The following is a 25268-nucleotide window of genomic DNA, read 5'->3' as shown; positions in this document are numbered from 1 at the left end:
GCCTCATTAGGCAGACTTACACACTGTATGTTGAAGATTTCAATCCAGAGTTAGTAGCATGTGCATCTCACTCACATTCATTTTAATGTAACACAGTGCATGGGCACTCATGTAATGATTTCCCTTCAGTTTAATCGCTGCATGCTCCAGCTCTCTTTAGGAGGTTAATTCTGTATTATTTCTCTTTTATTCGCAGCATGCCTCCAGCTCATCTGGAGGGGAGAGCTCCTGTGAGGAAGGCCCATCCTGTCGGCCTCCTCGTCTTCGACCCTTCCACCCTCTGACCGTGGCCCTCGACCCGGATGTTCCGCTGCTACTCTCGAGTGATCCCGACTATTCCTCCAGCAGTGAGCACTCCTGTGACACTGTCATCTACGTTGGGCCGGGAGGGAAGGCAATCTCAGACCGAGAGCTGAGCGACAACGAGGGTCCGCCTTCCTTCGTTCCCATTATTCCGTCCCTGAACAAAAAGCGAGTCAAAGATGCACCCAAGTCCGACGGTGACCACTTTAAGTGTAACACGTTTGCAGAACTACAGGAGAGACTCGACTGCATTGATGGCAGCGAGGGCCCGGCCATGTTCGGCACAGAGAAGAAATCAGTAGCGCTGAAGGCTCAGAGTGGCCCTCTTAAACCCACAGAGGCAACGTCTCCACCCAAATCTGAGAAGAACTCGTCCCACATGTTCTCAGAAAGCACACTGACAACATGCATAGACAAATCAGATCAGGATCAGCCCAAACTACCTTCAGCTGGTGGCTTCATCGAGACGTCCAAAAGGACGAGTGCAGATGGAGAGAAGCTTTCAGGCACCCCCGTTCAGCCATGTGTGGTAAAGTCAGGGGGGGCTCCAACCCATGACTCAGAGCCTGTAGTTCGAGAGAAAGTCTACCTCAGAGGAGCTGTACCCAAGCCACTGGCCTCACCGTCCTTACCCAGGACAACGAGGACGGCACCTCGGCCTAAGGAGGCTCTTGGCAGGACTCCCCCTGTCAGTATAAGTGAACAAGCAATGAGGCAAGACCAGCCACCCAAATCTATAAGCCCTAACCTAAACACAGATGGAGCTGCTCACACAAGCAGGTACCCCACGGAGGTGAACAACCTCCGGGCCTCTCTGTTAGGACGATGCCTGGACGGAGACTTTCTGAGGACCACAATCACTCTGCAGCAGCCCGTGGAGTTGAATGGAGAGGACGAGCTCGTGTTCACAGTTATAGAGGAGCTCCCGCACAGCCTTGTCCCAGATAATGGCCGTCCCTCCAACCTCCTCAGCTTTAACACCGACTGCTTTCCACAGACTTTAGCTGCTGGCTCTCGCCCGGTCAGCATCATCAGTAGTATTAATGATGAATATGATGCTTACACCTCTCTACAAGGAGCTGTGGGACCAGGCACTGATGTTGGCACCGAACACCAACAAGGTTTGCTTTCCCACAACAAAAAGCAGCCGTCTGTTGGCTCATGGCTTTGTGAATCAGCTGAAGGTGATGGTATTCATTCACAAAGCAGGCTTTACTTGAGGGATAAAACAATGGACAATGCCACCCTGCTGAGCTCACCATGTATATTCCATAAACAGCCGTTCTTACAGCATGGCATTAGGAGCTCCTTAAATGACAGCGGTGTCTGTTTCTCAGAGCTGGAAAGCGACCCTGCTAGCCCAAACAAACCATCTTTTACTAAGTGCCCTCCTTCCCCCGAGTCAGCCAAAGCATCTCTAAAAGGCTCTCTGAAGGTGAAAGCCAATACCCTGAACACATCAGTGTCAACACAGATTCCCCGCCATGCCACCCATTCCAGTCTTCCCAGGAAAACCAAGCCTACCTCATCTGCAGCTGTGGGCTGCAGCAGACAGGAAGGCAGGCAGGATGATGTTTTGCTTCAGCGAAGCAGTTATTGTGATACCAGAGAGGCGGAGTTTCTTTCTGCAAGTAAGCCAACAAGAAGTGGCGTGACTAATGTTTCCTCCAAGAGGTCCGGAGGGAACAGCAACAGTGTACCTCGCCCACCAAAGATGCAGATGTCTTCTTCAGCCCAGAGGGTTGTTGATGGCTGTGAGAAGTCCAGCAGCAGGAGAGGAGACACTCTCATCAAATTGCCACGACTCACTCGGGGCGCAACAACTCTAGGAACCGTTTCCACCCCCCAAGAAGCTGCTTCAGTGATCAGTACACTGAGGTTTTCATCCCTGGGAAAAAAGGCAAATGGACAAAAAAGCAGCACAAAGTTTGGACAGTCGAGTCAAGAACAAAAATTAAGAATTGTGCTGTCTCCAAGTGCCTTAAAAACAAGCAGCAACACTGGAAAGTCCTCAGAGGATGAAGTGCATGTCAAGCTCAGAGCTGGTTCATTCAGCCACAGGACATCCAGCTTTAAAACTGAACACAGTTTTGCAAGGACATCCTCAAGCCTGAAGACGCAAGGAGCCAAAGATTCTTCCAGGTACTTTGGGAGTCTAATGTCTTTGGAAAGGTGCGACAGCCCAACCTTAGCTGGGTCCAAACCTGAGCTGTTCAGAGAAAACAGTGGTGCTACATCTGGAGGAAATGGCAGATCCAACAGATCAGTGCCAAGACTCAGTGATCCGGCATCCACCTCCACATCGGCCTTTCCGTCCCAAGTTCCAGCTGGTGTTTTTGCAGCAACCAGCAAACTGTGGCAGGTCCGCAGTGGCAGCGGATCAAGAGGAGCAGCTTCTGGTGGACTGAAACTTCGAACGTTGTCTGCCAGCACTTCGAAGAGCCCAAGCTCCTCCCCCAAACTGCCAGAGAATGTAGCTGGGTGCAACACCAACCTACCTTCCAATGGCAAGTCCCCATCTCGCTCTGGAACCGGAGGCAAGACAGTAAAAGGCACCATTATGGGCACCAAGCAGACCATCGGCAGGGCAGCCAACAGCCGGATTAGCGAGTTGGTTTCAGGTAGCCAAAGGAAGATGTTTGGTGGTGGAGCTGGAAGCGACATCCCTGGCAGCAGGACTGGTAGCATCACTGGATCACCCCTCAACGCACCATTGCCATCACCTTACAGCAAGATCACAGCGCCTCGGAGGCCACAGCGCTACAGCAGTGGGCACGGCAGCGACAACAGCAGCATCCTGAGTGGGGAGCTGCCCCCCGCCATGGGACGCACCGCCCTGTTTTACCACAGCGGGGGCAGCAGCGGCTACGAGAGCATGATCCGAGACAGCGAGACAACCGGCAGCACCTCCTCGGCACACGACTCTATGAGCAAGAGCAGAGCATCCTCATCAAATAGGAGCCGAGTTTCTAAATCGCCCAAGAAGAGAGGAAATGGTGAGTGCATGCCGCCGCCAGAGATGGGGTAATGTAACACAGGTAACACTTTAGGTTCTGCTCCATGCAGCACTGCCCCTTTTTTACAGTGATCAGATCTGAAGAACAAAAATCTTTAACTCGTTGACTTCTCTGTACTCATCATAGAATTCTATGTAGAGCGCATATAATGAGCTCATCACCTAAATATGACATGAATTCAGTTCTAAGGCTCAGTGGAAGCTGAAGATTTTTTAAAGTCTTTTTAAAATTGTCTTTTCAAGTCAAGTCAACTGTCTTTATTGTTATTCCAACCATAAAGACAATTGCCAGTACATAGTGAAGCAAGACAGCGTTCCTCCAAGACCATGGTGCTACATAAAACAGACAATCAACACAGGACTACATAAAGTGCAAGTGTGCAAAAAAACAAAACAAAGACAGAAGAGAACGATACAGAGACAACAGTGCCGACACAACAGTGCAGGCACAACAGTGCAATAGAAAAGTGCAGCAATGACAGTGGATTGTGCAAAAAGTAGCTTGATGTGTGTGTGTGTGTGTGTGTGTGTGTGTGTGTGTGTGTGTGTGTGTGTGTGTGTGTGTGTGTGTGTGTGTGTGTGTGTGTGTGTGAGATAAGTGCAGATAAGTGCAGATAAGTGCTTTTCCTTTTTTTGGCCCAACATTATTACTGTAAACATGATGTGGTATGTCAGCTGCTGTTCCATCAAGGGCCACATAAACACCAATGTCTGGCCACTCCTCCCCCCTTTGTGTCTGTCAGCAGATCCGTCCCGGTCGCTCCCATGTTAACCTCACAGCAGCTCACATAGACTTAAACGAGCCCTTGCTCTCCGAGGGATGGTATATCTAAGCAGTTATGGAAACGCAAAACGAAAGGTTTATGGGTTTTATGAAACAGCGGCTCGTGCAGAGGAACTTGGAAGCTTTTCTATCACAATGTGATATTATTTAAATAACCTGTGAAATCATTAGAGCTGATGGCCAAAATTTAAATCTCAGATTTGATATTCAGCAACTATTTCTCCGTGCATCGACTCAGAAAGTGAAAGAGCAATAAAACTCATCTCTGCTGAAGAATTAACATATTTATGGCTTTTTCCAGCATCCATCAGTGTGTGATGATGGCTGCTCGCTACAATATTCCTATGAGTGCTGAGCACACCGAGTACAGGTGCTACTGCTGTGGGAGCATCTATCAAAGGCAGCTCTCCTCCTTGATATCATGTGAAATTATCTCTCAGCCGGTGTCTTTGTACAAAAACTTGACATGGGCGCACATCATGTGGCACGCCGCTGCCACGTCCCAGCTCCCAGCAGCCGATTGCAATTCGTGCGGCAGGCGAGCCAGCGGCCTGATGCATACGGAATCGGCACTCTTGTGATCTGTCTGCCATTGGCCTGTGGATCTCGCCTCATTTCTGCCTCATGAATGTTTCATGAGGACAATTCCCAGTGTACATATCCAACTCCAATTATCACCCACACATCCTCCCATCCACTCCACAGAACTCCACAGCCTTCACACCCACTCCTCCTCAATCTGTCATCATGTCTGAATCCTCATCAGTGAGCCCGGATGTTTTTAATAAGCCATAACGGTTTTTTGTTTGTGGAGCACATGCCTGCTTCTGCTTTTACTTGGGAACCTAATTTGACAGCCGTGTGTACAAAGTCGTTAAAAATACGAGTGAGGTCTTCAGGTGGACAGCAGCGGCCTTAAAACCTGATCAGCAGCTCTAATGGATGTTGACAGAGGAGGAAGCACCACAGAAGAAGAGAAGGCTAATTAAAGCTGTCTGCTGAAATCAGCAACTTTTTATTGAGCTTATTGTGATATTTCACTGGCTCGCCTAGGGATGGGTATGGAAACCCGGTTCTTGTTGAGAACCAGTTCCCACTGTTTCAATTCCTTGGAATTGTTTGGCATTTTTGCAAACGATTCCCTTATCGATTCCAGTCGCCCCAAATGACGTCACCACGTTGCGGAGCGTCGCTTACCTGGCAGGAAACACGGCGTGTAAGCGGCTCAAATACTCAAAAGTTTGGTTATACTTTACGAGAACGGATGACAACAGGGCAACTTGGAATACTTGCAAAGTAGATATTTAATTTAAGGGAGGAAACACTACGAATATGCAAAAGCATTTGCTCACAAAACACACGATGACCTTAAATAAATGTCGTGTTGTTAATTCCGCTCCGGACTCGTGAATCTCAACCCAGCAGCAGCGGTAACGTTTGCACGTCCTCTCCTGTTAATGCGGCAGATAAATAATCAACTAACAGTGCATATTATGTTAGCGCGATCGGCCTTATTACAAAACCTTCCATTACTGTGCATTTAGGTGACCACGATGAGAGACAAAGACAGAGTCTGGCTGGCTCAGATGCTGGCAGTTCTCGCTGCAGTCTACCAGTAGCGTCTCCTTTCAGACCAGGATAGACGAATGTCACCGAGCAGTGACTGAGTTTGTGGTAAAAGTCTTGCACCCATTTGCCACAGCAGATGCCCCCGATTTCACTTTGGTAAGTGAACGTGTTTAATTGTAGGCAGGACATTACTGGATATTCTTGTGTAATTGCTACAGAATAATTTATGTTACACTTTGTTATTGCTACAGAAGAATGTTTATTTTATTATTTTACATTTACATTTTTTTCCTGGGGACCCTGTGGCACCCCATTGAAGAGCCGTAGGCTGTGGATCTCTTAAGATCTCACTATTGGGTTTGTAAGGCCATGTTACTCCTAAATTTCTATCTTGTTCAAAGAGAAGATATAAAACAAAGTTCTAAGCTAATCGACCTTAGTGTTCTCCTTTTTTAAAAATAAGAATCGATAAGAGAATCGATAAAGAATCGAATCGTTAAACAGAATTGAAAATGGAATCGGAATCGTTAAAATCTTATCAATACCCATCCCTAGGCTCGCCTCACAACAGACAAACAGCTTTCTGTTAGCGTTTGGCGAGCGTTTATGTTCCAGCTGTGACTTCAGGTCCATCACCACCTGCTGCTGGCATTTAAAGGCACCGTCACATATTACACATAAAAGTGTTTTTATGGCCAATGTGGACAGATTCAAAGTAAATAAAGGATAAGACTCGACAGCTGGCTGATATTTGACTCTTTACTTATTGTTTAATAATGTCTTGCACAGTCAAAGGAGCAGTTTAAGACACATTTCAGTGCGTGTGTCTTGTTCAGTGGTGGTTGTCTTTCAGCCTTTCTTACCTTGGCCATGTCTCTGAGTATTGCACACCTTGTGCTTTTGGGCACTCCAGTGATGTTGCAGCTCTGAAATATGGCCAAACTGGTGGCAAGTGGCATCTTGGCAGCTGCACGCTTGACTTTTCTCAGTTCATGGGCAGTTACTTTGCGCCTTGGTTTTTCCACACGCTTCTTGCGACCCTGTTGACTATTTTGAATGAAACGCTTGATTGTTCGATGATCACGCTTCAGAAGCTTCGCAATTTTGAGACTGCTGCATCCCTCTGCAAGATATCTCACTATTTTTGACTTTTCTGAGCCTGTCAAGTCCTTCTTTTGACCCATTTTGCCAAAGGAAAGGACGTTGCCTAATAATTATGCACACCTGATATAGGATGTTGATGTCATTAGACCACACCCCTTCTCATTACAGAGATGCACATCACCTAATATGCTTAATTGGTAGTAGGCTTTCGAGCCTATACAGCTTGGAGTAAGACAACATGCATGAAGAGGATGATGTGGACAAAATACTCATTTGCCTAATAATTCTGCACTCCCTGTACAGTCACCAGTCTGTGCCCTTCATTACACACGTTCTTGTAGTTTGTGCATGCCCAGCTACAGTGCTGATTTAAAATATGGTTCTTGAACACGACACCACAGACTGAGCTTACAGCTTTTCCTTTGACTTCAGTGAATAAAGAGTTTTTAGTCCGGGCCTTGTTAAAAACGCAGCATCGCAGATTGGTCAGTAAACATTTACCTGCACATGCATCTGTACATCAGTGAAAGTCACACGGGCTGGACAGGAAGGTTCACATGGGCTGATGTGGGCCAACCTGGGCTGACATGGGCCACGGCCCGTGAAATGCCCAGGTCTGGTTTAAGGCCATGTGGTGCAGCTGCGTTACAGCCTTGATAGTCCTGCCTGTTATTGAGTGCTATTGGCTGTCTTTTTAATGACATCACCGGCTCCTTGACACTGACTCAGGTACCTGCTCAGAGCACAGGTGTGACTAACTTCCTCGCTGACTGCAGCTTTAACTGAGCGAGTCAGCTGGCTGTGTTGAAGCTGTTCAGTGAGCATTCAAACACCAGTCTCCGAATGCAGGGCCCTGATGTTAGCTTCCACAGCTGGAAACACCTGCACCCCTAGCCCTGTGAACTTTACCTGACACACAGTCTGCTGCATTTACTGATCATGAGTTATTTCATCTCATCTCCTTTTCCACCTGCAGGGTTCCTGCGGCGGCGGCTAATCCCTGCCCCCCTGCCGGACACCTCCTCCCTGGGCAGGAAGCTGGGTGGTCAGTGGGTGGACCTGCCGCCGCTGGGCGGCACCCTGAAGGAGCAGTTTGAGATAAAGGTGTATGAGATCGACAACGTTGAGTGTGTGCAGAAGAGGAAGGAGGCGCTGATGGGATCTGAGGTGAGTCCTCCACCTGACCAGTAGGTGGTGGTTAAATAATGACGTGCTGCTCACATGCCATTCAGCATCACAGCATGCTGGTTTAGTCCCCTCACGTGGAGGTCGTGTTAGAACCCTCCGCTTCTCTGCGATGCACTGACAAGAATGACTCAAACACAGCCTCCTGAAGCTAGGTGGAGTTTCATCTGGACCCTCAGCCTCAGTCTGAGCGCACTCAGAGGAGCTTTTTATATTTTTATCCAAATCACATATATAAAGCAGACCGTGGGGGGGATGCTTGTCTGGTCTCTGTGACAGCCGCCTCTCTCAGTGTTAACGGGTCATTAACCCTCGGCAGAGCGGCCTGTCGGGCTCTGATTTATTTTCAATTAGAGGAAGGTGACGTGCTCTTCATATCCGGAGCACTGCTCGGTGAATAATTGGCTTCTCTCTGTTTTTTTTATACATATCACTGTACAATTTTTCAATTTTTCTATACATATTCTGTACATTGTTACCTGTATATATGGACTTCGGTTGCTTATGTTTATAGGACCACCTTGTGTCTTCCTTTTATATTTTATTTTTCCTTGCTGTAAGAGCTGTGTAACACCAAAATTTCTCATCCGTGGGATAATAAAGGTTTATTCTATTCTATTCTATTCTATTCTATTTGTGTCCCAGCAGACGTTCCACGATGTTGAGAAGGTGAGTTGTCCTTTACACGTTCATTCCTACATTCCTCCAAACAAACCATCCATGACATGAAACTCGAACCGGCCCTGGTGTGGAGGACCTCTGTGATCCCACCGGAGAGTGTAGGGTTAAAGGTCAGAGAGGGTGCCGGTCTGACTGGCGGCCGGTGTAGAGACGCCAACATGGAGGCCGTGTGGTGTCGCTTGTCTGTGCTCAAACTTTTGTCTCACACACTGTGCCTGTCATGCTTTTTGTGTTTACCTGTTCACACTGGATTCATTCTGCTCGCTTCACCTGTCGGAGGTGCTTCCTGTCCTGCTGCATCTATTCATGTGTATTTTACACCTGCATGCTTTCCCCAAATCCCAACTTGTCCTGTAGCTCCAAATGAAACAAGGCTTTCTTGCTGCTGACACAGAGACCTGAGTTGGCTTTACATCAGCAACTCGCTGGTTTCACTGGTTTCCCCTCCCATGGGCCTCACTGAGGTTGGTCACGCCTGTGTCATGGCCTCACATGAACAATTTGTGATGGTCTAACTGGAGTCAGTCAGTCTGACTTCACCTGACAATCTGGCCTTTTTGGCTGCGTGTCACAGAGAAGCTGCTGCAAGTGAAACATAAACACACAGTTAATGTTCAGGTCACTTATCATCTGGATGATCAACTCTTTTATTACTGCTCAGCTGCCCACATTTACAGACTTTCACAATAGAAACATCCCAGGATTTTCAGAATAAAGCTCTCTGAGGGGCAGCTGTAATGAAGCGCAGGTCTGAACCACCTCTCTGTCACCTGCTTGTCCTCAGTTGTCCTTAATCCTCCTCTGATCACAGATTAGCACTGCACTGACTCCTAATTAAAGCCAGACACAGGCTGGAGTCTCGAAGCCTCGTGCTAATCCCCCCTCCTCTTCCTTGTCATCGTCCACACCCCTACCAGCCGGTGTGTGCAGTTCGAGGCTCTGACTATGTGCTCGCTCCTCAGGGTCTGCTCTACTTCAATGCCCGGTTGAGGATGCTGGAGAAGCGGCAGCAGCAGATCCAAGAGCTAAAGAGCAAACACGACAGGCTGAAGGCGGAGCTGGAGGAGGCCAAGAGCTGGCTGATGCTCCACCCGAGCAGGTGGAGTGGAGAGTGTGAGTATGAGCTGCAGCGGGAGGGAGCTGGTACTCATATAATAGATTACTCACCGTTTAGAAAGCCATCAGTGACCGGCTGCGATATTTCTGTGATGATGAACCACAGAAACCTCAGAGTTCAGCTTCATGTGTTTGTCATTAACTGAACTTAACTGACCGGGCCAAGCGTTCAGAGATGCTGTGCACGAGCAGCTGAGGCAGCGTGGTGATGTCATGGTACAAACGTCGGCCCGCATGCATCTAAATAGCTAACCGCTTTCTCTGTGTTTGCAGTTGACGTGGACCAGGACCTGGACTGCGAGTCCCAGGAGTACCTAGAGGCTCTGGCTCAGGCCACGGGGGAGCTGGAGTACTGCGTCAACCTGTGCAAGTCCCGTCTCATGATGGAGACCTGCTTTGACATCACCGTGATGATGGCAGGTGACGCTGCGCAAGGGGGCCGTCAGGAGGTGGAGGTGTGAAAGGTTCGCTGACTCACCGACGGAAGATTGAAGCAGACGTCCTGTCAGAGCAGAGCAGCAAATGGCTGATCGGAGATCAGACCTCAGAGGACGCAGCTTTGCAAGTGCCTTCTATTCACAAGCTCAACGACTCTGTGAGCTTGTTTGTCGTGGTGTTTTTTATGGTGCTGAATTCATCCGTTGTGCAGCAGAGTTTAGGAAAAATGATTCAGCTCCAGCATGGACTCTGTTCACCTGTAAGCTCCACCCCGAGCCTCAAACCTGAAGAACCCAGAGCAGGACCATGGGTTTGATCCCGCTCAACGACTTAAGCACTCGAGTTGAAGTGAACCAACTCTGAAGTTGGTTTTAGGAAACCGCCTCGTCCACCCTGAGTTCAGCCTGCTCATGTTCTCAGTGACTCAAACAGATGTTTCAGCAGGTAAAACATCTGTGGCAACATACATGATGACATCATCTGCACTGCAGCCAGAACCACAGAGCAGGAATGGTATCTAACTGACAGATGTACAGACATACAAACACACATTAAAGGGGACGTGAAACACTGAAACACTATGGTCTCCTCTCAGTAAATAACAACTCGGATGTGTTTCTGAAAGAGAACAATGTTCTGACAGTATCCAATTTTAAAATCACTGAATAAAAGCTAGAATCTCGGTCAGGTGACATCACGAATCACGTGACCGACGATCGCAAGTTGCCCATTTTAATTCGAAGCGTCCAGAACAGGGGTGTCCGTATATTGACGTGAAGAAATATAATGCAGTTTTTTTCTGTTAGGGAGGATTTGTTTGTTGTTAAGTGTAATGTTAAAATAAGTTCTTTAAAAAGCCAAAAATGATTTAATATGATGGCAATATGAGCAGAGAGTGCAAACATACTAAGAGATTGACTATGTTAGTTCAGTGAGACAGTCAAAAACTAATGTGTACACTTATGTCTGCATTTTTATTTTGTTAAATAAGAACAAAATCAGAGCAGAAGTGCTGCCACGTGTCTGGCCAGAAAGACAGGACCATTGTGTTTATTTGGTAGTTCAATGAAAGGCTTTAGTTAGTTAAGAGTGAGGAAAAGAATCTGTGTTCACGTTTGCAGTTTTGTCTTGTTATACACTATCTGAAATTTAAAAAAAACAAACAAAATATTACATTTTCAGAAATATTTGTGGGTGTTTTCTTGTTTGTTTCTTTGTTTCTTTTTTAATACCTGAACGCTAAAGTGGCCCTCCAATGAGATGACGGTGCCAGGAGTGGCCCACAGCTCATTAAAGTTTGAGACCCCTGGTCCAGAAGAGCACTGATGTGTAAAACCTGGAGATCTCTGACTGAAGCCCCACCCACTTATAAACTGTCAGTCACTTGTGGTTGCCTGATCGATGGTCTGTGGCCACGTTTATGCACACTCACTTCCTGTTGGACCCTGAAACGTTAGCTTGTCATGACGCATCGGAATCTTTTCTCGTCCACGACTTCTACAGCCACATGAGGATGTCTCTGAAACTCCAAACTGTCCCCAGATGCTTTCTCAGACAGAGCAAAGATCAAACTCTGAGCTCCACACATGACCCCACCTCCAAACACAGTATACTCTCTGAAGAATACAAAATAAAAGTTCAGAGTCAGCTGTGAGGATGTAAAATTTCACATTGCAGATTTCCATCACACGTGTGATGTGCAGCAGGAACTGACACACTCAGATTCAGACGTTTCCCGTCTCAGGCTCTTTCTGAAGTGGCTGCATGAAGCATCGTTCTGCATTATGTTCTTGTTTTTGTTCGTCAGGTTTCGTGTTTTTCTTTAAATTGATTAAATCGCTCTGCTGATGTGGCGTGTTAACCGTCTGTTTCCTTTTCTTTGTTTTTGTATTGTACAGTTTTCTAACTATTTGTAAAAAAAAAAAAAAAAAAGAGGAGTGCGTGGGTCGGCGCAGAGGCAGCATCAGGAACATGAATAAAGATTCAAAGATTTCAATTCATGTTTTTGTTATTTGGTGAACTCTTTTTGTGCTCCAGGCTGAGCTGGTGGACTCGTTGCACTGCAGCACTTACCAATCACACGTCAGCATACGGCCAGTCTGTAAATCAAACCTGACCCAACAGAGCTCAGCTTCATCAGGTCGCCTGTTTAAAGTCCTCCATACAAGAGACATCATCATTCAGGAAACACTCCTCCTCCTCCTCCTCCTCCTCCTGCCTGCCTCCTCCTACTCCACCCCTTCTCCTCCTCCTATCCTTCCCATCCTCCTCTTGTCCTCCCCTCCTCCTCCTCTCGCCCTCCTCCCCTCCTCCTCCTCCCCTCCTACTCCTCGACAGTTTCTGCTCCTCTCATCTCCAGGTCTCTCACACACCTGACATTTCACTTTCTGTCATGTGACTTCACACCTCGGTGGCAGTGGTCAAGTATGAGGAGGTAAAACGTCTACAAATGTCAGACTAGAGGACGTGAGGCCGGACTGAGCAAACGTGTTTGTTTATGTTAAGTTCACATCCAACCAGCTCCACCTGCACTGCCACAGATCTGCACCAGACTCACCTTCAGTCTCCGCCTCAGCTCAGTGTTTGTGGGCAGGGCCTGAAAGGATTAGATCACAGCTCCCTCTGAAGGCATGTGAGCCATTGGCCTCTGTCCGATCACATCTCGGAGGCCAAGCGTCCGTTTGTCTCCTGCTCAGTGGAGTTTCCCTGTTTCCTTGACTTTTTCTCTTTACCTTTCAGTAATAACCTTCCTGCTCTAAATCAAAGGCTCCTGTTAATTCATTTGACCAGGCTTCACGCAGCCATGGCAACACAGATGAAAAAGCTTTTCATCAGTTCGTTTCTGCTAAATTAGCCATCGTTCAGGAGGTGGAAACAACCTCACCTCCTCCACTCTTCCTCACTGATGGCTCTTAATTAGCATTTGTCACCTGACCTGATTGCTGTGGAAACGCTCGCTGTCAGTTGATTATAAACTGTGACCTGGGTTTAAAGAGACAATTTCACTCAGCATCACTGATGGTTTTTGGTCACTGCAGAGATTTGTGTGGCATGTCTGATGCCGCCATCATAGAGATGAATATTTGTGAACACAGCTGACCCGTGATGTGAGCACGGCCTGGGTTTAAAGATGGACATGTGAGGACAGACATGCTGTGTCCACGTCTCAGTCACACAGACCCCGACCGTTTGGCAAGTGGTTGCTAGACGAAGCCCGTGGTCACCCGTTGACTGCTGCCATGATCTGCAGGAACACGCTACTAACACTACACAAAGAAGAACTGGAAATGGTGGATGCCTTTTTGTATTGATTTATACAACAGGAGCGATATGTTAACGTTGCTTTAATCAGTGCATATGTATATGAGACCTGGACCCTGGTTAGGCTTTAAAGACACAAGGAAACAGCATTATTAATAATTAATAGTACAAATACATGGAAACATTTCACAATAATCATTAATATAAGCAGAACCGCTCCAGAGATTACAGATTTGATTATGTAACATTTTATCTTTGCATTTAAGATCTGTGAAAGTTTTCATTTGTTTCATAAATTAATAAAAGATTCTGATTCTGATGTCAAAGGGATCCAGATCTGTGAAGTGTCACAGATGACAACCACATGATGTTTCAGTAACTTACAGTCGCTGTAAAAGCACGCCATGGTCTCGGTGCTACTGCTGAACCGTCAGTCTGATTGTGTGTGGCGGTTGCAGGTTACATTGGTTAGCTCACCCTGAACATTCACACAGTGGAACTTCACAGGCAGTCGGGAGCGAACACTCCGAAATCGCTCATCCTGATGCTTTTACTTTGAAGGGGAACATCCTCTGTTTCCGGTCTGTGTCACACTTTTAGTCTCACTGACAAGTCGTTACATGTTGCCTTGACAACCAGTGGTTACCAAGGTCAGCCCTGACCTCAAACAACCAACCAGATCTGAACCAGGAAGTGTACGAGCCAGTGATGCTGCTGCAGGGTGAAGGTCCAGCACAGGTGGGTGGAGTGATGGTGCGTTCAGACTTCGGGTGGTGCAGTTACAGACAAACAGGCAAATCTCAGGAGTTAGTCAGTTAGTCTGACACCTGTCAGTCAGAAATGTGGGAGGAGCTTATGACTGAATATTCACAGGTTTGCACAGGTAACACGAACCCGTTACTATAATATTATTATAGTACTATATACTATATAATATTTTGTGTCATTTTAATCAGATGTGTCTGCAGCTCCGGCTCTCTTGCCTTTCCATACAGTCTGACCTCTGTCCTTTTAGTGACGGTATAGGTGAGTCCTGACAGTGGAGGTGTGTCTCCTCTTGGTTCTGTGTGGATCGTCTTTAATCGTTGAGGCTGGACCAGCACTTTCACCTAGGGCTGGGCGATATATCAAGTTTTTTAAAAATATCGATATATTTTTATACGAGATATAAGATGTGACCATATCCTTTATATCGATATATACGTTATAATTATAGTTGTGGAGCCACAAGTTTGCCTCTCTTTCGTCCACTTTTGTCTTTACGCAACGTTACTCCGCCTTGCCTCTCCTTCACTGAACACAACTCCCCCTCCTCCCCCATAGAGTCACCTGCAGGCAGCGACAAGATGAACACGGCAAATCTCCGTTAACGAGTTACTGCGCATCGCTCCGTGCGTGGGGCTGGATGGCGTCAACGTGCTAATGAGCTAACCACGCTAATGAGCTAACCACGCTAACGACATGCAGCCCACAGGGGCTGCACAGCCTACAATCCTTTCATTTTCTCAAAAGTTGACAGCCCGCCTTATGTATGAATTCTAGTTGTGCTTGATGACCGTGAACCGATTTTATGTGGAACACAGCGCTCAGCAATCTGTCAAAAAATGTTTTAGTACGACTTTGGTAAGCTACGGAGCTGCACCGCTTGATAGATTGTCGGAGCATTACGGCTACCGAGGAGCCTCGCGTAGTAATACGCACTGTGCTTCAACGTAATATTACCGTATTGTGTGTGTATAAGGACCATAAATGGCACCTGAAGCGGATTTCAAACTCCAGGCTGTCAGTCACACAGTAGAACTTGGGAACAGAGCAGCTGTGAAATCTGTCTTTGTTATTATGCTCAGCGTCTTTTAGTTTACATTTTGACTGCACAATTGTGAGCTTTTTGTTATGGACAAAAACAACATACTTTTCTTTTATTTACGGAGCATTATTTTTAATAAATGCTCATAATTTATTTTTGAGTAGTTTTTTTCATGTACATCTATGCTTTATGTTAATAAAAGTTCCTGTGTGACATCTGGGACACAGCTTTGACTAAGAGCTCTCTTTTTGTTGTTACTTCATGGCTTTAAAAAAATATCGAGATATATATCTTATATCGCCATCCAGCTAAAAAATATCGAGATATGAATTTTCGGTCATATCGCCCAGCCCTACTTTCACCTTTGACGTCCAGCAACAATAAAAACGTAACAGTGAGGCAGTCGGCCTGCTTCCAGCCTCTGATGTGGAGTGATTTGGATCGGCTCAGCATTGATGCTGGACGCCATCACCATTTATCGGAGTCATTCAGAGTCTGCAGAGTGTTCTGTGTGCTGACGTCAGCAGTCTTTGAAGAAGAGGAGCAGCAGTTTGACGTCTCAGTCTGAGCTGCAGACTTCAGGTTCCTGACAGCTCAGCGATGAAAGGTTGTGTTTGAGCATCGTGGTGATGTCACTATGAGGACAGCGAGCAGCTCGTCTTCCTCTCCGTCTCCGAGTTCTGCCATTAAAATTTGTTCATTCTAATGCATCAGCTGAACTCTGGCTGAACTGAGCTGTCGCCGCTTTAAAGGCACGTCTGATCAAACAGGAAGTCAGCTACAGCGAAGGCTGATGCAGAGAGATTTAATCTATATTTAATCTGATGAAGACAAGCGAGGAGGAGGAGGAGGACAACAACAACTTTAGTGCTGTGATAAACAGAAGTGACGAGAGTACTGACATTCAGGACTGAAGTAGAAGTACAGATACTAGTGTTTCAAATACTGTAATTAAAGTTGAAGTAGTGATACAACTTCTTTACTCAAGTAAAACTGAAAAAGTACGCAGCAGAGATGGCGCCCACAGAAGCCAAACATGTCCATCCAATAAGGGCACAGCTCAGAGCCGAGACCATGTGATGGTCCTACACCTCTCTGCATTTAATCAGTAGTTGTTATTAATCTCTGGTTCTGCCAGAGGTTTCTTCCTGTTAAAAGATATTTTTTCTTCTCCACTGTCACCAAAGTGCTTGTTCAAAGGGGTTGTCTGATTGTTGGGATCTCTCTGTGTTACTGTGGGTCTTTACCCATCTAAAGACTTTTTTTTTCATACGTGTTTTCAGAGTCTGAACCCATGATCAGCATAATGTGGCCTGTTCATTAAGAGGCTCATTACACGTCTACGAGTACATGCACCCAGCACAACATCCTTCCTCTGAATTCATGCAGTAATCAAGCCCATTCCCTTATGAGACAGGTGTTATACAGATGTGTAGCTGCTCTGTGTGTATGCACAGGTAGTGTTATGGCCTGACAATGTGCTCAAACTGGCACAAATGAGACGGGTTGTAGGTGAGGTCAGCCCTGAATTTACATGTTCACGTCACTAATTCCTTTCTTTGTTCCTCATCAGCGAGACAAAAACAGTGTTCTCCTGGAGTTGGAGTCCGACCTCAAGGGGTTACTCTGACCCTGAGGTTGTCGGGACCTCGAGGATAGCTCACTCCGGGTTCGGTCAGAGTTCAGCGACAGTGTCATATGATGCATTTGGAGGCGAGGCTCACAGCATAAAGGTCTGAGCAAAGGTGTGCTCAGATGTGTGCAGAGACCGGCACCATGGTTCGGTTCTTGCAGGTTTAAAGAATTGATCTGTCTGACGGCAACCTACAGGTCACCTCTCCCTGCTACTCCTCCTGCGCCTGATTTGCTATCCTCGCTGTTATTAAAGTGCTCGGCCACCGAGGTCCCACAAACGCTTTCAGCTCAGATAAAATTATTATTTTTATTGAGATGATTTTAAAAATCTACAAGTGAAGCAAAAAATTGGATCTCAAATAAGGAAATGTTTATATTTAGTTTATGTTAAAACTGCTCACACTCATACAGAGGTAGTGTCTTTAATCATTTTTTATTTATTTTTGTTGTTTTTTTAGGCACCACAAAAGTTTTAAATAAGATTGGATAAGTTTACAGTTTGAACACAGAGCACAGTGATGAATGATTAATTGTGATGATTATTGTTGTAAATGATTCACAGTAACTGACTGCATTTCAACAGTGAAATACGATGAAACTGGGATTAAAGTGGAAGTTATTCACATTTTGTTTCTTTTGTTTTTAACATTTTCTGTCGTTTAGATTCATTCAGATGGAAAAATGTTTGACTTTGAGTTTCTTCTGCTGACCTGATCAATAAAACATCTTCTTCAGAACTGTGAGAATAATTGATTTTTTATTGGGAATCATCTTTAAACATGTTCACACTGTTTCCTAGTTTGATTTACTTCTTCTGTTTAACTCCTCCTCCTTGTTGAGTTGTATTACTCTGCTCTGATGAAGCTCCGATGATCTTTAACATTCAGGAGACCTGTGAGCGCCACCCATCAGCTGATTTGAGGAACCTGCAGGTCAGAAACAATCTGAGCTAATGAGTTTGAAGGAGGAACCAGCTGTTTGTCATGAAACACGTACTGTTTACATAAACTGTGACATCACAGCCAAAGGGTAGCTGCCTGTCTGTTTGTATGTGTGTTTGTTAGTTTTTGTTTGTGTCTATTTGTTTGTATTTGTTTGTTTGTTTGTATGTGTGTGTCCCATGAGCGTCGGCCTGACGATGAAGTTGCTGACATCAGTTGAGCTGTGGCTACAACTGTAGCTGCCTCCACCAGTGTGTGAATGTGAGAGTGAATGAATAGTGGTATTGTAAAGCGCTTTGGGTGCCTTGAAAAGCGCTATATAAATCCAATCCATTATTATTATTATTATTATTATTTTTGGCTGCTGGCTGATCTTGTCTCTTCCCCAGCTGTGGGAACCAAACCCTCAGCAGATTCTAATGAATAAAAGCTCACTGTGATCCTTACTTCCTGCTTCCTCTGAATATCAGAACCAGCAGCTCTTATCAGTCGCTCGATGGGTCAATGATTTGTCCTTCTGTCAGGGTAAATCCATCCCATCACACCTGCGGGGTTTATTTTGAAATCTCCAGTTTGGTGTTGTGGTGACCTCTGCTGCTCTGAGGTCTGGAGGCTCAGCAGTGAGGATGAGGCAGTCTGACCTTCATCATCAGACACATGAAACTTCCTGTTTCAGTTTGTCGTCCATGCAATGATAATGACTTAATGCAAGGTTAATTAATGCAATGATAATGACTTAATGCAAGGTTAATTAATGCAATGATAATACAGATAATAAGTAACAGTGAAATAATTTGTTTAATCCCACAGTCGTAATTGTGAGGATTGGTTCTTTCAGCTTCACGCTGCGATCAGCTGACTCTCCTCTGAGGAAACATTTCTGCTGCAGTTTCATCGTTTTGGTCACTTCCTCCATTAAAGACTCTAAGGAGCTTGGAAAGAAAAGCATCTGGACTTCTTTAAGTTGTTTGAAGACGTTTCAAATCTCATCCGAGAGGCTTCCTCACTTCTAAGGTCAAATGGTGGAGAGTCCCAGATCTGGTGGAGAGTCCCAGATCTAGAACTCTCCACCACGCTTTTCTTTCCAAGCTCCTTAGACTATGATGACTTGGATGACTGAGAACCTTCACAGTCCACTTAAGACTGTTTTTTAGCTTCCAGCTAATTCAGGTGTTTCCTCCCGTTTTGTTTGGTTTGATCAGACGAAGCTCTGCAGTCAAAACTGACACACCTGGCTCACCTGTGTGTGTTGACGACTTACCTGCTGCTGCTGCTTCCTGTGTCTCTCTGAGCGAGGTTCAGCACATCTGCACACAGCTGTGTCTCTGAGTGTTGAACAGCAGGAGGAGCCAATGGCTCGCTAACCGCTCAGATAATGAGCTCATGTCTGTATCTGCTCACAGACTCAAGACTCACACCTGGAGCCAGGTAACTCCCAGCAGGTTTCTACACTGTGGGAGGGGCTGGGTTACCTGGGGGGAGGGGCCGGGGTACCTGGGAGGGGCGGTCTGCACTGGGATTCCTGTTAGAGATCCTGTTACACAGCGTGATCGGCTTATCTGAGGTCTGTGTGTGAAAAGAAACTTCAGAGGTGAGCTCACGTCAGATACGACACAGCCACCTGTGAGCTCCCGAAGGTGTCCACAGGCACACCTGTCACTGGATCTGATGGATGGAGAACAGGAAGGTCATCGAGTGAACTCAGCTGCCCACACCAGGAGGCGAGGGGAGGCCCCAAGCAGCTGCTCAAGGTGTGACTGTTATCACGCAGATATTCCCCATCATTAGGATTTATGTCTTCATCACTCATGCTGCCTGTTTGAACTCACCTGACCCTTGACCTGCAGCAGGTCTGAAAGTGTGACATTATCAGGTGACATCATACCTCTAAAGCTTCATAACTGATGCTTCACCACCTGCTCAGCTTTTGTTTAAGATAAGATAACCTTTATTAGTCCCACATGTGGTCAAGGCAGAAAGTGGACACTACAGAGTTAAGAGCAGCAAAAATTAAGAAAAACAATAGAATTGTATAAAATAAAAAAGAATAAAATACTATGTTCCAGGCAGTGTAAACTAAAATGTTCGGATGTACGGTCCAAAGAATGTACAGAATAAAATCTAAAAATTTAATAAGGACATCTGTAAAAATATACATATATGTACGTAAACAACAGCATCAGAAATGCTCCAGAAAAATTGCACATTGTGCCCAGCAGTAATAGTTTCACCTGAGAATTGCTCATGTTGCATCAGATAAATTGCACTTTGTAATATTGTAAATCAGGGAGACTGGGCGAAGGCTATAAGGTGTATTAGATGTGTGTGTGTGTGTGTGTGTGTGTGTGTGTGTGTGTGTGTGTGTGTGTGTGTGTGTGTGTGTGTGTCTGCATTTGTGTGGTCATCTGTAAAGTCTTTATTGTGGAGTCTGACAGCATATGGAAGGAAAGACCAGCAGAGTCTCTCCGTCCCACATTGTGGGTGCCACAACCTGCCACTGAAGGAACTGCTCAGTACTGTCAGAGTCTCCTGCATGCAGTGGGAGATGATGTCCAACAGGGATGACAGCTTAGCTACCATTCTTCTTTCACTCACTACCTCCACTAGGTCCAGGGGGTATCCTAGAACAGACCAGAGAGCAGACCAGACCGTAAAAGATGACTGAGGCTACCACAGAGTCATAGAAGGTCTTCAGAAGTCGGCCCTTCACTCCAAAAGACCTGAGCCTCCGCAGTTACAACAGATACAACCTGCTCTGCCCTTTTCCGTAGAGAGCATTTATTGTTCAGATGAACACCAAGGTATCTGTAGCTATGTACAGCCTCAAATGAACTGAATTTATTCTTTATTGTTTATTTATTTTGCCAATTTTGTTTCCTCAGCTGAGATTAAAGTGTCGAATTATTATTATAAGAATCACCTCAAACACAGGTGGGAATGTTTGTGTTTGGTGCATCAGACTGAAGCTCAGACATGGGGGACAGAAAAGAACCAGCTCGGTGTTTTTCGCTCGGTCTCATTTTTTTCCCTTCTTAATCTCAAACAGCGCTGATGACGTCACAGAGACGGGCTCGTGCAGCAGTGTATCTGAGGGCGTTCTCACACAGGTGAACCCCGCGCGTTCTCACGGCGCTGATAACGGGAGTGCTGCAGGGCGTGCCCCCCGGTCCTCCCCACGGTGTGCAGAGACATTGTCGCGTGAACGGAGTCCAGAGAGGAGGAGGTGCGTGCGGGCACGAAGGTCTTTGTACACAGGCAGCAGCCGAGGGTGTGATCTGCAGACACGTCACCGTCAGAGCCGCCATGGACCGGAACCAGGACCTAGACCGGAACACGGCCGCGGGCACGCGCTGCGAGCCCGGCTCAGCCTCCGAGGGAACGCGGATCAGCGCGCAGGACTGCCACGAGCTGCTGAGCAGAGCCAAGCGGGACCGCGCAGAGGACGAGCAGGAGCGTGTGTACAGCTACATGAGCGCGCACTACCTGGAGGTGCTCCGTGCTCCCGCGCTGTACGGCCGTCTGAGCGCTGCGGAGCGCGCACTGATCTTGAGCAGGAGGACGGAGTGGGCGGGGCTAGAGGCGGGGGAGGGGGTTCTGGCGGTGGCGGAGAGTGGGGAGGAGGCGCGCGGCCCGCGGCGCGTGCTGTTCCTGCACCCGAGTGCGCGGCGCTGGGAGGAGCTGACCCGCCTCCCGGAAGAGGCCCCACCCACCGGCTCTGGAATGTGCACTCTCTTCAATTACCTGTTCGTGGCGGGCGGTCTGCGGGGGGGACAGGCCCAGGACAGTGTGCTGTGTTTCGACCCGCTGAGCGGGCGCTGGAGTGGCGTGCGGCCGCTGAGCGAGCCGCGCTGCCAGCTGCGACTGGTGGGTGTGGACGGGCTGCTGTACGCGGTGGGCGGGGGCTGCCTGCTGAGTGTGGAGCGCTACGACCCACGCGCCGACAGGTGGAGCCATGTGGCGCCACTGCCCAAAGGCTCGTTCGCGGTGGCGCATGAGGCCACGGCGTGCGACGGCCAGCTGTTTGTTTCGGGGGGGTCGCTCTTCTACCGCCTCCTGCGCTACGACCCCCGCCGCGATGAGTGGGAGGAGTGCCCGTTCAACGAGAGCCGCCGCCGCTCCGCCGACATGGTCGCGCACCGCGGCCTCGTTTACCGCTTCGACGTGGACCGCGAACGTGCCGAGGTCAGCGTGCACAGGTACAGCACAGTGGTGAAGGTGTGGCTCGAGGCCGCCACTTTTCCGCTGGAAAACACACTGCCATTCCGATGCGCTGTGCTCGGTGACCGGATCTACTGCGTCAACCGCAGCCGCACGCTGCAGTTCCACATCGGCGAGGAGGAGGCCGGCTTCCTGCCCGAGGCCCTGCCAGCCCCCACCGGGGCCCGGGGCAACCTGGTGCCCTTTGTCCTCAGCCTGCCCCAGAACACTCTTGCCTCTGATCATGGATCACAGACCATGACCTCTGACCCTGGCATTTAAGATCTGCAGTCGGGCTGCTTGGCCTCTCCTTGTCGTCGCTGTGCCTTCTTGTTCCTAACTTTGACGATGAGAATGTTTCCTGCGTGTGCATGGGTGGCGGTGGGCCGAGCTGGGACTGTTTTTATTCAGACACTTCCTGTTTGGTTTGTGACCGTCAGAGAGGATGCTGCTGCTCGTGAGGAGCTGAAGCGTGTGTTTAGAGTTATTGATGTCGGACTTTGATCATGGCTCCTGATGCTGCATGTCGATCAATAAAGCAGAAATCTGAGTGAACGCGAGTGTGTGTGTTTCATGTGACATCATCACCTGTCAGGAGGAAGGACACATTAGTAAACATTGATGTGCAAAAACCTATTTCATCTTACTAAGTAGTACTGAAGTTCATTTTCACTCTGCTGATAGACTCAATAACTTCACATATTATTCCAATATGGAAGTTAATGTAAAGTTAACTGTGACACACTTTTGAGCTGTTTAAAATGTTTTTGATGCTTGACGTTAACAAACATCCTGAGAGAGCTCCACACCCACTAAATGCGGAACAGGGAAATTAATAATAATAATAATGACAGTAATAAATATTTGCTCTCAGCAGCAAAATCTTGTTAAATGTGATTTAAAACCATTATGTTTAAGGAATTTAATTCTGAATCATTTTAACTGAAGTCAGAGGAAAGCTGCTGCAGCAGGTTCAGTCTTTACATCCAAATATATATATTAAATCTGGGTTTATACAAGCAGTCTGAGCACAAACAACAATATTAATTTTAATTATTAGAGCCTCACAGACAGAGTACAGTAAGACTGTGTCATTAAAACAGCACCCTGAGTCGGGCTCACGCTGACAGAGAAACAGGAAACGCTGGTTGGAGAGCAGCTGAAGATGGAGGTAAAGACAGATTATTGATCATCAGAGCAATGTCTGCATTCATGCTGAGCGTATCCTCAGCGAGGGCGTTCCATGACAGGCTGTTTAATGAAGGGTGCAGTTTGTTATTCATCACACTTATACATCTATGTATGTGTGTGTCTCAGACTGCTGCAGCTCTTTCTGCTGACGCTGCAGATTTTGAAGCAGCAGTGAGAGGAGACTGCTCACAGAACTGATCTGAGACTGATTCCAAAAAGCAGCTGCACAGACTCTGAGCTGATGAAGGCTGAGGATGAACTTGCTGCTGATTCACAAGTGTGCAGAGGTCGGGCCGATGTAGAGAGAGCAGGAAGGGCAGCAGCCATCATTTCAGAGTCTGCGAGGGCCTGATCCCCTCCACCCTTCAATTGAGTCCTCTGCCGCTTTCGCATCATCTGGCTGCGCAATCTCAGTGCTCTTTGTCTAAGTCACAAGTTAAATCAAAAAAAAAAAATCTTTATCCAGAGTAAACCTGCTGTCGTGTCCTCTAATGGAGAGAGGCGTTCATGACTAAAATACAGGGAGTGCAGAATTATTAGGCAAATGAGTATTTTGTCCACATCATCCTCTTCATGCATGTTGTCTTACTCCAAGCTGTATAGGCTCGAAAGCCTACTACCAATTAAGCATATTAGGTGATGTGCATCTCTGTAATGAGAAGGGGTGTGGTCTAATGACATCAACACCCTATATCAGGTGTGCATAATTATTAGGCAACGTCCTTTCCTTTGGCAAAATGGGTCAAAAGAAGGACTTGACAGGCTCAGAAAAGTCAAAAATAGTGAGATATCTTGCAGAGGGATGCATCACTCTCAAAATTGCAAAGCTTCTGAAGCGTGATCATCGAACAATCAAGCATTTCATTCAAAATAGTCAACAGGGTCGCAAGAAGCGTGTGGAAAAACCAAGGCGCAAAATAACTGCCCATGAACTGAGAAAAGTCAAGCGTGCAGCTGCCAAGATGCCACTTGCCACCAGTTTGGCCATATTTCAGAGCTGCAACATCACTGGAGTGCCCAAAAGCACAAGGAGTGCAATACTCAGAGACATGGCCAAGGTAAGAAAGGCTGAAAGACGACCACCACTGAACAAGACACACAAGCTGAAACGTCAAGACTGGGCCAAGAAATATCTCAAGACTGGTTTTTCTAAGGTTTTATGGACTGATGAAATGAGAGTGAGTCTTGATGGGCCAGATGGATGGGCCCGTGGCTGGATTGGTAAAGGGCAGAGAGCTCCAGTCCGACTCAGACGCCAGCAAGGTGGAGGTGGAGTACTGGTTTGGGCTGGTATCATCAGAGATGAGCTTGTGGGGCCTTTTCGGGTTGAGGATGGAGTCAAGCTCAACTCCCAGTCCTACTGCCAGTTTCTGGAAGACACCTTCTTCAAGCAGTGGTACAGGAAGAAGTCTGCATCCTTCAAGAAAAACATGATTTTCATGCAGGACAATGCTCCATCACACGCGTCCAAGTACTCCACAGCGTGGCTGGAAAGAAAGGGTATAAAAGAAGAAAAACTAATGACATGGCCTCCTTGTTCACCTGATCTGAACCCCATTGAGAACCTGTGGTCCATCATCAAATGTGAGATTTACAAGGAGGGAAAACAGTACACCTCTCTGAACAGTGTCTGGGAGGCTGTGGTTGCTGCTGCACGCAATGTTGATGGTGAACCTCGGAGTTCACATCACGCAGGACCTGTCATGGTCCTGTCACATCAACACCGTGGTGAAAAAGGCCCGTCAGCGTCTCTACCACCTCAGACGCTTGAGAGACTTCCAACTGCCCTCCAAGGTGCTCAGGAACTTTTACTCGTGCACCATAGAGAGCATCCTGGCGGGAAACATCTTAACCTGGTTCGGGAACAGCACCATGCAGGACAGACGAGCTCTACAGAGGGTTGTGCGGTCAGCTGAGTGCACCATCCGCTCCGAGCTCCCTGACCTGCACTCAATCTACAGCAGGCAGTGCTGGACCAAGGCCAGGAAGATCGTGAAGGACCTCAGCCATCCCAACAACAGACTGTTCTCTCTGTTGAGG

At 47.2% G+C, this 25268-nt stretch overlaps 2 protein-coding genes across 5 annotated transcripts in view; both read left to right on the top strand.

Annotated features, from left to right (window-relative positions):
* Positions 1-11016, top strand: part of LOC113037469 (kinesin-like protein KIF26A) — a 31314-nt gene extending 20298 nt beyond the window's left edge. For all 4 annotated transcript variants that reach the window (XM_026194582.1, XM_026194580.1, XM_026194578.1 and 1 more), the window contains exons 9-13: positions 197-3299; positions 7753-7943; positions 8607-8630; positions 9605-9755; positions 10032-11016. In XM_026194582.1, coding sequence (XP_026050367.1) covers positions 197-3299; positions 7753-7943; positions 8607-8630; positions 9605-9755; positions 10032-10219 — 3657 coding nt within the window. In that variant the 3' untranslated portion in view covers positions 10220-11016. The remainder of the gene's footprint in view (positions 1-196; positions 3300-7752; positions 7944-8606; positions 8631-9604; positions 9756-10031) is intronic.
* A 9817-nt stretch (positions 11017-20833) lies between these two features.
* On the top strand, positions 20834-22592 carry LOC113037652 (kelch repeat and BTB domain-containing protein 11-like). Its single transcript, XM_026194950.1, has one exon. The coding sequence runs from the start codon at positions 21144-21146 to the stop codon at positions 22317-22319; it is 1176 nt and encodes a 391-aa protein (XP_026050735.1). The 5' UTR covers positions 20834-21143; the 3' UTR covers positions 22320-22592.
* The last annotated feature ends 2676 nt before the right edge of the window (positions 22593-25268 follow it).

Source organism: Astatotilapia calliptera, chromosome 15 (genome assembly GCF_900246225.1).
Source record: "Astatotilapia calliptera chromosome 15, fAstCal1.2, whole genome shotgun sequence".
Classification (NCBI taxonomy): Eukaryota; Metazoa; Chordata; class Actinopteri; order Cichliformes; family Cichlidae; genus Astatotilapia; species Astatotilapia calliptera.
The sequence above is the reverse complement of the archived record's forward strand: the minus strand, read 5'-3'. Positions and strand labels throughout refer to the sequence as shown.

What these genes read in the sequence shown, in the direction of transcription:
- LOC113037652 (XM_026194950.1), top strand. Translation starts at nt 21,144, where the DNA reads ATGGACCGGAACCAGGACCTAGACCGGAACACGGCCGCGGGCACGCGC.